At 45.1% G+C, this 13,268-nt stretch overlaps 1 protein-coding gene across 1 annotated transcript in view; it reads right to left on the bottom strand.

Annotated features, from left to right (window-relative positions):
* Positions 1-334: 334 nt before the first annotated feature.
* Positions 335-13,268, bottom strand: part of LOC144752753 (uncharacterized) — a 29,059-nt gene continuing 16,125 nt past the window's right edge. The window contains exons 2-4 of the mRNA XM_078640608.1: positions 2,829-2,921; positions 1,482-1,613; positions 335-755 (exon numbers count right to left, since the gene is read on the bottom strand). Of these exons, the coding sequence (XP_078496734.1) occupies positions 352-755; positions 1,482-1,613; positions 2,829-2,921 (629 nt within the window). The 3' untranslated portion in view covers positions 335-351. The remainder of the gene's footprint in view (positions 756-1,481; positions 1,614-2,828; positions 2,922-13,268) is intronic.

Raw genomic sequence — 13,268 nt, 5'->3', positions numbered from 1 at the left:
TATGCACTTGTGACCCTACTACTACAGGTGCAGTCAGTACTTAATTTATCGTTCGTAGTTCATGTTCATGTTGCACAACGTACATTATTTGGTGAAACAGTCCCCCCTCCACCCCCCCAACAAACACAAATGAACTTCAAATGTTTTCTTGTGAAAATATCTTTGTTTTATTTTTATATTTTCATAATGATAATAGAAAAATAAAATATATAACAAATGTAACACCCTGACCCAGAGCTGTCCCTACCCTCCCCTAACCCCAACCAAATTTCAACCCAAATGTACACCCCAACTCCCACATCCCACCCACCAACAAAAGGATTAAAAAAGGGGCAAAAAACAGGGTCCATTTCAAAGCCGGCGGGCTTTCAGGTGTTTGTCCACCATTATCTTCACACGCTCCTCTAGACCGTCCTCCAGCTTCTTCCGCTCCTCCTCCAACTTACTCGCTACCCGGCGGAGAATCTTCGCTTGGAAATCACGGCACCTACACTTGCATGCATGTTGTTGTTGTTGTGGGGGGGCCGCCGAAGATGTAACAACGCGGCGGCGGGCGGCTGCCTGACCACGGCGACGTAGTCCTGCAGGCTTGGGGCCCGGGGCATTGGAAGAGGCAGCAGCTGCTGCCGCCGCCTCCTCCTCCTCCTCCTCGGCCTGATCCACCAGCCGGCGGTAGGCCTCTACAATTGCCTGCAGTTTCCGCTGCCGGGCCCGGACTGCCAACTCCTTCCTTGTTGGTTTTTGGGAAGGAGTAACTATAAAGAAAGAAACAGAATTGTTGTAATCCAAACTCCCCGCAAATCAAGAACACAACATTGATTCAAAACATAGTGGGCGGCACAGTAGCACTAGCAAGCAAGCTGAGTACCAAAAATTGTGTTGCGTCTATCTTGAACATTCTACAGCCTCTATTAATTTTTTAGACTTTTTGTCACGGCATTATGCCTGCCCTATTAGCATGGGTGTACTTCAACGGTCACACACATTAGAACGAACACCTGTCTTTTTCATATCTCCTTTTGTATTATATACTCTGATTCCGGGAAGGCGGGAACACTCTCAAAGTAACATTAATTAACAGGGGGCAGCTAGTAGTACATGTCTAGTAAAGACTATAATACTTTATACCGCGCAACAAACCTTATTTGGTTTGTGTTTCACCAGCAACGACCCATGCACCCAGTCGTCCCCTCCTTCCCTTGCCTTTGGGTTTGCCCAAAACACCGCTGCTGCTGAGACTATCCACTAACCACCGGTATTGGGTGTGTCTCCCAACCACGCTGGCAGCTGTGTTTTCCCCTTTACATGCTTTAACAACAACCCATGCATCCGACTGCTATCAGCCACTTGCATTACTGTAGTGGTAATGCTTAGCATGCTAATGACAAGTAAAGGTAACATCATATATTTTCCAGTAGAGTACAGTGAGAAAGTTTTCCCCTCCCACCAAGTAATGCAGATCACTATTGAATGTAACTTACCATCGCCCGCCGCTGTTGGCTCCCCCCCCACTGCTGCTGGTGTAGGTGCCTCTGTTCCTCCTGTCCCCGCCGGGATCGCTGAAGCTGCGCCGCTGTCCCCGTCGGCACTGGTCGATGGTAAGGGTTCTGCACCTATAAAAATAAGTACACCTTTTTAGATGGATGCACAGCCCCCTTTGTACTTGTTCACCAAGAATGGAGTTCTTCAAAACAGTTAAGTACAACGTACGTAATCAGTATGAGTCCACATTGCATAGTACAGCAGAGTCACTACACATATTAGCATTCATTGTTATGGTATGGTACCCAAGCTCATCTCATCTGTCCTGCTACTCTAGTCCTTGGAAATTGGAAGTGAACTATGTAACATTTGTACATCAATGTATCCAGTTTTGCGCATGTTAACTCGCAGCTTGTTGCGCAGTACGAGAAGACGCTCTGAGGCAACACATCATTGTTCAATGCATACACCTGAAGAGGTGGGAAAGTAAAAGGGCCCGTATTTAAGTTGTGGAATAGAGTTTGCTTACAGGTTACAACTTCTTTTTAGCATGGCTGCATAAAACTGGCATAAATGTATTTCATACTGTCTAACGTGCACCACTTTTGTCATTATTTTTCGGCAGAGGAGAAGATTGCCTTCTACGAAGCGGACATTTCCATAGCTTACAAAAAAAGAGGAATATCTGACCAGTATACGTTGGTGAGAGGTCTCCGATAGTTGCCACATTTCCCTATTGTGCACTAGTAGCTGTACAAATGTTGATTACTTTATTATGCCTTTTTTAACTCTGGATTTTTTCTGGTGGGCCCTTCAACGTATTTGACGGAACAACTTAAAAACATTGATGTTACTTACTTACTTCTAACAAAATAAAGCTTTTGAATGACCACTTTGACTCTGAAGTTTATTTTCAGTGTCTGTTGTCTTGGAGACTCACACGAGTGAGTGAGCAAAAGGGGGTTTCTTAGGTAACGGTTTGTGTACTAAAAGCATTCGGCATCTTGGTATTGGGGTTCAGGAGTGTGAATTGAATAATTGACCAATGACTCAGGCCATGTAGGCTGTCGTTCAGTGAATTGTGCGTTCCTCAGAGTTCTGTGACTGAGGTGTAAGTAAGGTCCAACCTGCCTATCAGTACCAACATGCAATTTTCGTGTGCATAGTTACATAGTTTTGTAATATGTATATAACTCCATAGGAGATAGAATACCCACAAGACTAGTAGTGGTATACTAACGTTTACAAAAATACTAGACAAACATCATTCTGGATGCATACTTGGTTGCTGTCAATTGCCAAAGCAGACACATTACAGAGGAAAAAACAAGCACTGTTGGACTTACTGGGGACAGCAGCAGGATCCTCAGTAGAGGAGCTCTGTGTAAGTGGTGGTTCACCCGCCGACTCGGTCCCTGTATTCTGCTTGCCCCTGGGTTCTGTGGTTCATGTAAAAAATAATAAACAAAGAGAAAAACATTGAGTGCTGTGAAACATAGACATCATTGCAAAAAACACTGCTACAGTGGAACAGAGCCGGAGGCAACAAATCCATGCCAGGGGCCGCAACGCAAATATGTATCCATCCTTAGAGTATTATTAAATTAAGGATATCTATTGGTGCGGTGGCCCCTGAAGTTTGGTGCCCCTGTGCAGTTGCACAGCTTGCACATGCCCCCAAGAGCCGGCCCTGGCTGAGGTAAGAAGAACAAAGTAACGTTAGCATTCTTTGCAAGAAAAGGATTCGATTCATGCAGAAGAGAAGGCCGTGAAAAAAATGCTACAATATGCAAACTACGTACAATTATCCATCCACCGCTATTTCACTGACGGACAAAGGAAGGACAAGACTCTATTAATAGCATTAACTAACTTCAGTTCTCAACAATAAAGAAAATCTCACATCAATAAACAGCAACAGCTAGCGCCAAGTTGAAACAACACGCAAGAGCCAGTGAAGAAGAAGAACACTGTCATACAATGACAGTAGATATACCGGAATACATCGGAAATGTAACTAGGAGCAACAGTCATCGCGTTACTTATTCAGCCAATATTTACAAAGATACAATAACAATATTTATACAACTATATATATATATATATATATTTATATAACTATATATATAATATATATATATATATATATATGTATATATATATATATATATATATATATATATATATATATATATATATATATATATATATATATATATACACACTTTATTTTTGGGGTAGCCACTCACCAAGACCCACAACCTCCACACCAAGCAGGTCCAACAGGTCCTGCTCCCGGTCCAAAATGTCGGCCCAGCGGTGGGACAGCTGATGGTGGGTACGCCGGATACCGGAGCAGCGGAAGACTGCACGGCGCACCTTCGCCCACCGCCGGAGACGCTCTTCAATGCGCTGGTAGCCGGAGCCGGGCCTGCCGCCTGCTGCCAAAGTCAAGGGGAGGTGACGCTGGATAAAAAAGACCAGGGCGGCCACCTCCTCCTCCCCAAAAAGTTGGCGGGGCGTCACTCCTGCCGGGTGCATTCTGCCGCAAGGCAGCCGGGTTTTTTTCGGCACAGCCGCCTTGCCCTTTGAGCCGCCGATGCTGCTGGCACCCTTCACCATGGTTCTGGGTGGAGGGGAGAAGGAAAGTTGAAGACAAAAAGGTTAGGGGAAGAAAGAAGAAAGATAAAAGAAGGAAGTAATATAAAACAAGAGAAAAGTTGCAAAAAAAGTTGTAAAAGTAAAAATAAAATGAGAAATATAAACCTAGGCACAGACAGAAATAGGTAATAAGTAAAGAAAGTTAGAAAAACTGAGGGAAAAGACCAGGATGGAAGAGATAGGAGTGAGATGCTAAAGTAGGCCCAAAACCATAGCCAGAGTGTGAAATCGAAGATGGCTCTGCCCGTCGCGACCACCGCGGTAAGTTCGCGCGATATTTGACGCGATCACGCACTTTGGCAGTGCAAACGAGAAGATGAGTTCCCGAACATGTCTAACACAACGCGAACACGTTACTTGTGACCCGGAACCGGAAATAAGGGAACGCAAGCGGGCGGGACAAACCTCATTGAGTAACTTAGCGCGCTAGCTATCTCGAGCATGCAGGCAGCGCCCCGAACACGCGCACCGCGCTCCTGAAGACGAAAAACGGCGCGCGAACGGGTCTAGCAAGCTACTACGCATGTCCGCGGAGCTACGTGTAGCTCGCGGAGTGCAAGTGCGTCTTCGCGTAGCGTCACGGAGTGCGGCTAGGCGAACTACGCCCAGGGTTACAAAAAATATGTGCAACATGTTTTTATATGAACATTGTGTTTAGAGAAACACGGTTTAGAACAAGACGGCAAGTCAACAGTCAAACTCAAGTTAACACACATGATAGTTCTATCTGTAGAAAAATCTATTCTAGAGCATCTGATAAGATAACTTATTTGCCATACATCCAAAATATGTACGCTCCACACCCCTTATCCAACTGTAGTATGCAGAATCAACAACATTAATGATGATAAATCCAACATATGCCAACCCTTGCTAATTTAACCCAATTTCTATTCATCAGGGGACAGAAGTGGGTGTATAAACTACATAGTGATAAGGATGCCTTCCTTGAATTATGAGATCATGTGGTCCTCCATACCCTGATAGAGTGGAACCTACACCTTTGTTTCCATGTGGGCAGCTTGAATAGTACTTAGAATACCGTGTTGGGAGAGAGACATTACTTGATCAGACCACTGGTTCACTAACTTTATTTTGTACACATTTTGTGCAGACTCAAATTCCAGGTCCTTCCTGGTCTTGCCTCTGCATACCTCTGTTGTACTTTTGAAGGAGACCCACACTTGCCACACCTCCATAAAAAAATATTTAGATGCTTCCATACATGGATCCTGTTCAAGTCCTTTGCTTCTCTGCATACCTCTGTTTGACATTTGAGGGTGACCCACACATAGTACAAATCTATAAAAACAATATTTAGATGCCTACATACATTGGTCCTTTTTCAAGGCCTTTACCCTGTGCCGCATCTCTTATTTCAATTAGTTTATTACATCTACCCTGTGACAGTGCTCACTGGGACTACTTTTCCCAGCATGCACTTTGAATACTGGGCAGAACAATTGGTCCATGCTATCTCTTCCAGTGAGGTGTGTTCTTTTCTTTTTTGAACTTTGAATTGTACATATGCCATCTGGGGCTTATGAGTATGATAATAAACTTACTTGAAGCTGCCCTATTTGGAATTGTGCAACTCGTGGATTAAACCCAAATCTTTGTGACTGAGAGTGAATGTTTGCATTGTTCAGCATTCTATCCATCATTTGTTCCTTTTGATTTTGTCGCCCTAAGTGGGACAGGTATTCCCAGATGTGAGTTCCGTGCTCCTTGCACCACTGAATTCAAGCTAGACTGGCTGATCAGGGGTGATACCCCGAAATTGGTCCCAGGATGTTTGTTTCTTGTCCAAGCTTGGCAGTTCTGGCTGGACTGTTCCCATTAGGAACAGGGGCACGACTGATTTGCATGTGACTGGGTCCAAACTGGGGTGGTATGGGGCACAACAACCATGGATTAAACTCAGGTCTTTGTTATTGGTGGTGAATGTTTGCATTGTTCAGCATTCCATCCATCGTTTGTTCCTTTTCCTTTTAGAAAGTTGGCATTTCCTGCCTAAACCAAATGTGCCTTTCTGTCAGTATCCATGATCACTTGACTGTTAATGTTTTCCTTTAGTGTGATGCATATTTCTCCTGGACAGGGAACAGATGGCCTTGAATTTTGTAAATGGGTGTTCCGGTTCTGAGCAGGATGGCCTGGAGGGTAGGAAACAGCCCCTTCGTGAGTGTCACAGGGTACCCTGAGAGCTGTGCCCAGACTTTTTCTAGCTTCAGAAGATGACTACTCTGCCACTGGCAAATACAGCTCACACCTGGGCCAGCTTGCCCTTTGTTTCACTAAACAGATTGGAGTGAAACCCAGGGATAAGGTAACAAATGACCAGAGCATTTTGGGATTAAACAAAGGAGGTGAACTCCATCCACAGGCAGGCCCTGTGCATAAATGTGGCATTCCCAGAACCTGAAATCAGAACACTCCTGAACCTGATAAGATTCAGAAGAACGACTGACCTGCTGTCTGAAATAGGAAGATTGGACCTGTTTGCCTTGAGCCCAGGACCACAGAAGTGAATCCAAGGGCCAATTGGCTGACCTCCTTTTTCAGCTACAGGGACACATCACTATTCCAAATGCCTGTTCTTTTTTCCGATTGACCAGACCGAACTGGATCTGATATGGTCCCCTCTGCTGGCATCTGTAGAAGTGAGCCCTGACCCGTAAGTGCTGTCCTCAAGTTCCTGGACTCTTGGCTGAAGTCAGAATGTACTTCTCCATGGTTAACTGAAGGTTTCACTGAATCTGACATAGAATGGTGGATAAAGATGCAGGCCTAGCATTACAGCACCATCCTGCTTCTGATTGACAGCTTGACTGGATCAGATGGAGTGATGCAAAGCATTGCATTGCATCGCCATGCAGCTCCTGATCACTTTCTTCCACGGATCTTAAGCGGAGAGACACATAGCCCCCTGAGCATGACACCATTTTGCATCAAAGTGAGAAGGTAAAACTTCCAGGTCCTTGTATCTAGCTCATGCTCCATATGGGTCAGCCAAAAATTACGACTTTATCGCAATCCGGCACAACCAGATACTCGCGGTTGGTACTACATGCATTTTGGTATATTTTCCCATTAAAGTTTACTCAAGTTATACTGATTTGATTTTTGTCGTTTTGGTGTCATTTTATTTATTAAAACTTACTTGGAATTTTTCTTGTGTTGTCCTTTCACTTTATTACTGTTTGTGTGCTGCATGCACACTTTACACATTGACTCTAAGTTAAGGCTGACTGTTTCTGTGGCGAGCTACCAGTGGTTTAAGCACAGGATTATTTACTGACTTTTGTGTTTCATCCAGACAAGGATGGGTATTGTTATGTGAAGATGGTTTTTAACTCCCTTCAACCTATAATCACATTTATTACAAAAGTTACTTTACAGGTAGTTTAAAAAAACACATTTCATGATGAAAGTAGATTTTTTACCACCTCCAGAGACCCTTTAGACATTACTGGCTGGAGTTAATAACTCTGTTCTTCATGCCAAAATAGCCAGGTTTCTGGGTTCAGGACGATAACAACTTTTACTTATCTATGATTGGCTATCTGGGTTGGGTAGAGGGACAGTTGTCAGAACAAAAAACATCTTTCACACTTCCTCTTTTGTCTTGGTGATGCCAAATGGGGCTGACAGGTATGTTTTCCATTAATTCTCAAAGCCCTACTAAACATTCTGGCTCCAGTCCTAGTAGGGGTAAAACCCACTCCTGGCCCTGACAGCAGGAGGAGAGTGTGTCTAAATGAAGGAGTAGTTTAGGAAGAGCCATATTCCCTTTTGATTAAAGAAGGAGTTAGCCATCTTGGATATAGAACTTCTGGAAAGAAAAAGTGCTACAAAAGGTAGTGGGCATATGATGAGACCTAGACCTAGTGCTGCTGCAAGAGTTTGACCTGCTTTTATTCCTGGCATCCTTGGCGTGATTTCCCCTGACTGTTTTGCCTTCTGGCCTCCTGCTTTGGTCACTTTGTTTTTGCTGGCTATAGGACTCTGGGCACTTTACCACTGCTAACCAGTGCTAAAGTGCACGTGCTCTCTGCTTTAAACATGGTAACATTGGTTTATCCAGAATTGGCAAATTTCATTTACTTATAAGTCCCTCGTAAAGTGCACTACATGTGCCTATGGCCTGTAAATTAAATGCTACTAGTGTGTCTTCAGCTATGATTGTGCCACCCTCTCAAGTAGCCCTTTAAACATGTTTCAGGTCTGCCATTGTAGTGCCTGTGTGTGCAGTTTAAAACTGCTATGTCAACTTGGAAAGTTAAACCTCTTGCCAGGACGAAACCTTCCTTTTTAATACATAAGTGTCACCCCGAGGGTAGGCCTGGACAGCCCAAAGGCCAGGGTGCAATTTATTTCAAAGGTAGGGTATGTACTTTTAAGTTTTACATGTCCTGCAGGTGTGACTGAGTGGGCTACCGTGACAGGATGGGAGGGGGGAGCTGGATCCAACCTCACTCACACCTAAATAAGCTGTGTCCTGTTCCCACAGAAAGGGCCACATACCCTTTGTAGTTAGTCTGGCATCAGGGTTAACAGGGCAGGACATCTGGGCACTTCAAAGTCACTTCAAAGTCAGACAGAAGTCTCCCTTACTTCAAATGTACTGCTGGGTATAAGTACTGGACCTCAGACACCACCACTTCACTTCTGGACCTGTGGAAACTCTGTCAGGAAAACAGACTGCTGTGCTGCTGAAGGACTGCTACTTTGCTGGATAGCTGCTCTAGCAGAACTGCTGCCCTGCTGCCTGCTGCCCTCCTTGCTTGGGTGAGAAGAACTGTACCTGCATCACTTGAACCCAGAGTGAATCCAAGGGCTAGTTGACTATCCTCCTAATCTGAAGACTCAGGGACATAACAGGCTTCCAACAACCCTGCATCTGCATCTGCATCGAGACTCTGTCAGTTGTGAGTCTACCCTGCAAAGCGGTGCTACCCCAGTCTTGGACCCTAGCAAGTGGACTTAAGATGCTTACCAATGGAACCAACACATTTTCTCTGCTGAGCGGCACATCTTAGAGCAGAACCAAATCACCACTGCTGCTGCGTGGATTGGGCCCCATGCAGAAGGTCTACCTCACCCTAACAGCCTTCACAACTGAAGCATCGCCGATGGGACCACAGACATCCAATCCAGGTCCTCGCATTTCTCGTTGACGGCAGATCGGTGACAACGCCAGCCTCTACATCGCAGCCTTACAGGCTCAGAGCCTCAGAAGTGACACATTGCCAGTTGAGCCCGGACTTTGCATCACATGCCCTGTTAATGGGATGCTCGATCACAATGCAACAGGATCTCGCAATGCAGCCTCGCTGTATCGCTTAGACTGCGCAACACTTTTTTGGCATTTGATCCACGTAAAAATCCACAACCAGGATTTAAGGCGCTTTGTTCAGCAGGCCTAACCTGGTCCAAGTAGCCGGCCCATGCCCCATTACGGTCGGCCTGAAATAGTGACTCTGTTCTGGTCCTGCGCAAACTGATATCTTGGTAGTTTGGGCTTTTTGGTGCTTCCGTACCATGGATCTATAAAATTAAATGTTCTGCTTTCCCTGATTGGAATTTGTCATTTTGGTCTTGTTTTATTTATTCAAATATATTCTATTTTCATAAACCTGGTGTGAGATCTTTTTGTGAGGTGTTTTACTGCTTTACTGTTTGAAGTTTTGCACAAATACTTTACACATTGCCTTCAAGTTTAGTCTTACCGATCTGTGCGAAGCTTCCAGGGGGAAGAGCACAAGTTTATTTGGGGATTGCTGGTACCTTGCCCTGACTCGGACTGTGGTTACGGCTTGATCAGGGCTCACAGTCCAGTCCACCAGGAACCCAATTTCTAACATATTGCCTCAATGGACTTCCAACTCATCTTAGAAGACTTCACTCAAAAGATCTCTGAACGGTCTCCAGATTTTCTCTGGAATTGGCTCCGGGTGACAGAGATGTGAATGTCACATCTGGGATTGTCAGGACTCTAGACACCTACTAATTGATCTGACCGTAATCAGAAACAGCAGGAGTCAGAGAAAGATGCAGTGGTGGTGAGAGAGATAATTCAAACAGTGAAGACCCAGCTTTCTCTTCCTTTTAGCCCAAAGTGAGGATCATTAGCAATGATAGTGGTGTTTGCATTCGACCAGGAATAGCAAGTGATTCGACCTCTTATGAAAACTCTAATAACTAAACATTGGGTTACATTGGCTAAGCCCCTCTACCATCCTCGTCCCCTAATCTTGGTTCACCTTTTGAGATTAAGAACAATAGAACAATGGGTCCCAAACTGTTGATCGAGATTGTTGTTGGATCGTGAAAGTTCAAACAATAAATAAAAATGTGTTTAAATTCTGTATTTATCTTTCCACATATTGTGTTCCTCGAAGACAAAGGCCAAATGCCAAGCTATGTCTTCTGATGAGGAGCTGCCTATCAACACAAAACAAAATGTAAATGCCTATAAATGTACTGCACACATTCAGCAGTTAGGAAAACAAGCTTTTTACGTGAAGTGACACTTTACTTAGTGATTCATAAATGCTAACTATTCACTGAATCCTTATTCCACACATTGTCCAACATAATTTTATCAGTAAAGCTGTATTTCTGTGAAAATGTAGTGGCCATTTCAAAGGAAAATGTTCTGTCGGTAAATGACAGTGCGCCACCACAAAATGATTTAGTTACATTAAAAATTCGCCCACCTCATCTCCATTAAGGCTAGGTGGGTTGTGAACGTTTAAGAAGCACTGCAATTAACCATGGTTACTTAATGGCTTAATGGAAAAAGCAATAAAGTAAAGCCTTGTTTCAGCCATTGGGCAGAGCAGAGACAATCAAGAAAATCGCTGTGATGAAAAGCAGCAAGACTCCCAAGACTTTCGATGCCGCTTGGTGCAAACCACCTCTAATTCACCCTAAGATTAGCGATCAAAATAACGAGGCAGGCGCTGGCAACTGGATGGTGAAGAACAGGTTTATTTCTCCAGAGGAGAACACATCACATCAGACACCGGGGCTATCGTCAGGAGGTGCTCTAACTGCATCTTTGTGGCATGGACTTTTATATGCTTTTTTGTCAGTTTATTACATGGTCAAACATTCCTGGCATCAGTTTATTGCATAGTCAAACATCCTTGGAATCCCCACCTCAAGCTAGTTCCCACACAAACTCAGCAGCAATCGTCCCTCCACCCAGATCTAACAGATGATCGCTATCTCGCAGCTGGACATTCCGACAGGATCTAAAACATGTGGGATCGGTCAGATCTAAGGGGTCGTGTCACTGATTAAATTCTGGCCCCTTTGTTGGTGAAGCAAGTTCTGTCGTATGTGGGTAATAAACTATGTTCACAGGGGTCCGTTAGTGCCTGGGACCGGATTGAGTGGCCAGGTGCAGGGAAGGAGGTTATCACAGGGGGCTTGCCCGTGCGAGGAGGATGAAAGGATGAGCGGGTTGGGTGCGGGAAGTGACTCCGGGGCATTGTCATGTTGACAAGGTTTTACGACCCTGGTACATGTGTTCAGGCTTAGTCAGAGCGCGGGGGATGATAGCGAGGTCGGGGTGACTCACAGGTGACCAGCATAGCATGAAATGGCCGCGATACCTAAAATGGTTGCTGCTTACGCGCTCGCAGAGGCCTTCGCTAAGCAAGATAGCGCCGGCAATGTTCATATTTGTCGTTTTATTTTCTACAGTCCTCCCTTTGAACATAGTCCCGCCAGCTTGCTAGTCTATCTCAATGTCCATAATGTCCTGTATCTCTCTATTGTTTATTACTCTCATCTTCGTGAGCTCAGTGTCCATAGTCTTAGCGTGCAAGTAGTTCAGGCAAATAGAACACAAAAGTGGTATACAATGTATCCCCAAACAACAACCACATAATATTAATATTGGAACCAAGAGGTTCATCATTATTTTCCAGCCCCATTCTTTCAAAATGCCCCAAAACCAGCTTCCAAGTGTCCAAGTCTCTGACTCCTGATGGATTTCTGACGCCAGCCTGTGGAGGTGTTCAATTGCCTTGAAAACAGAGGGTGAGTTGTCAGGGACGTAAGTTCAGCAACTGGCTCCGATGATGCGGCATGCTCCTCCACGATCCTCTGGTACCACATCTAGAACAATGCGGTTCTGTAAAGCCACCAGGCGGACCGCCTGAAGCTCAGCTGTGTTGTTGGTGAGGATGCCAGCAGTGACGTTCAAGGCTGTTTCAACTGCTTGAGTTAGGTGCCGGATGGCTCGGCTGTTTGCCATCGAACCCCATAGCGGGGCAAGTCCTTTTGCCGCGTCGAGGAACTGTGATGTGGCGGAGTCTGCTTGTTCTGTGTCTTTGGAACGACTTTCTATGTGGTGGTCTGCAGGTGCTGTGTAGGTTGGAGGCAGAACAAAAGCGATGTAGCACTTGCCCCCCCAGCCTTTTGGGAGCCAGGTGTAGGCATTGATCCCACAGATGAAGTACATGTTGGGGGATGCAACAAATGAAAGGGGGTCGGCAGTGTTCAGAGTCTTCGTTATTTGGCAGGAGCTGTGACCCACGATCTTAGTCCCATGGCCTTCGATGCAGACAAGGCCTGAAACGTTCACCACAGATAGGGCCACTGTCAGAGTTGCGGCAATTTGTTTCTTTAGATAGGAAAAGGTAGGTCTGGCAGGGTTGTTGTACACTTGCATTTCAAATCGTTCTTTGGTGGGAATGTTCATTGGAAAGGTTGCATTCGAAGTCAGAGGGCAGAAGGGAGCGGATGTTCTTCCCGTTTTGTTCAGCCAGAACTCTTTGTAAAATTGTTTGATTGTCCCATCGGATGTGGCGTTGTCTTTGTGGCTCTCTTGCAGGAGCATTAACTAGGCGAGGCAAGATCCATGAACAGAAAAGGGTGAAGGGATGAAAGGAAAGGAATGTTCAGTGGCATGAGGTAGCAACCCACAGATCCAACAGTTAGTGGCGTTTGCGGCAAGATTGTGTTGGTGCAATAATTGTACGAAAGAATTAGTCCAGAATTCTTTGCATCGTTCTCGGAGGCGTGGTGACAGTGACACCAGATAGTGTTCTTTCTTGGTGGTGGGTTGCATGGTGGGTGACATTGTCCTGTAAGCGGGAGCACTCTCT

Source organism: Lissotriton helveticus, chromosome 5_1 (genome assembly GCF_964261635.1).
Source record: "Lissotriton helveticus chromosome 5_1, aLisHel1.1, whole genome shotgun sequence".
Classification (NCBI taxonomy): domain Eukaryota; kingdom Metazoa; phylum Chordata; class Amphibia; order Caudata; family Salamandridae; genus Lissotriton; species Lissotriton helveticus.
Note: the sequence above shows the minus strand (reverse complement) of the source record. Positions and strands in the feature narration are given on the sequence as shown.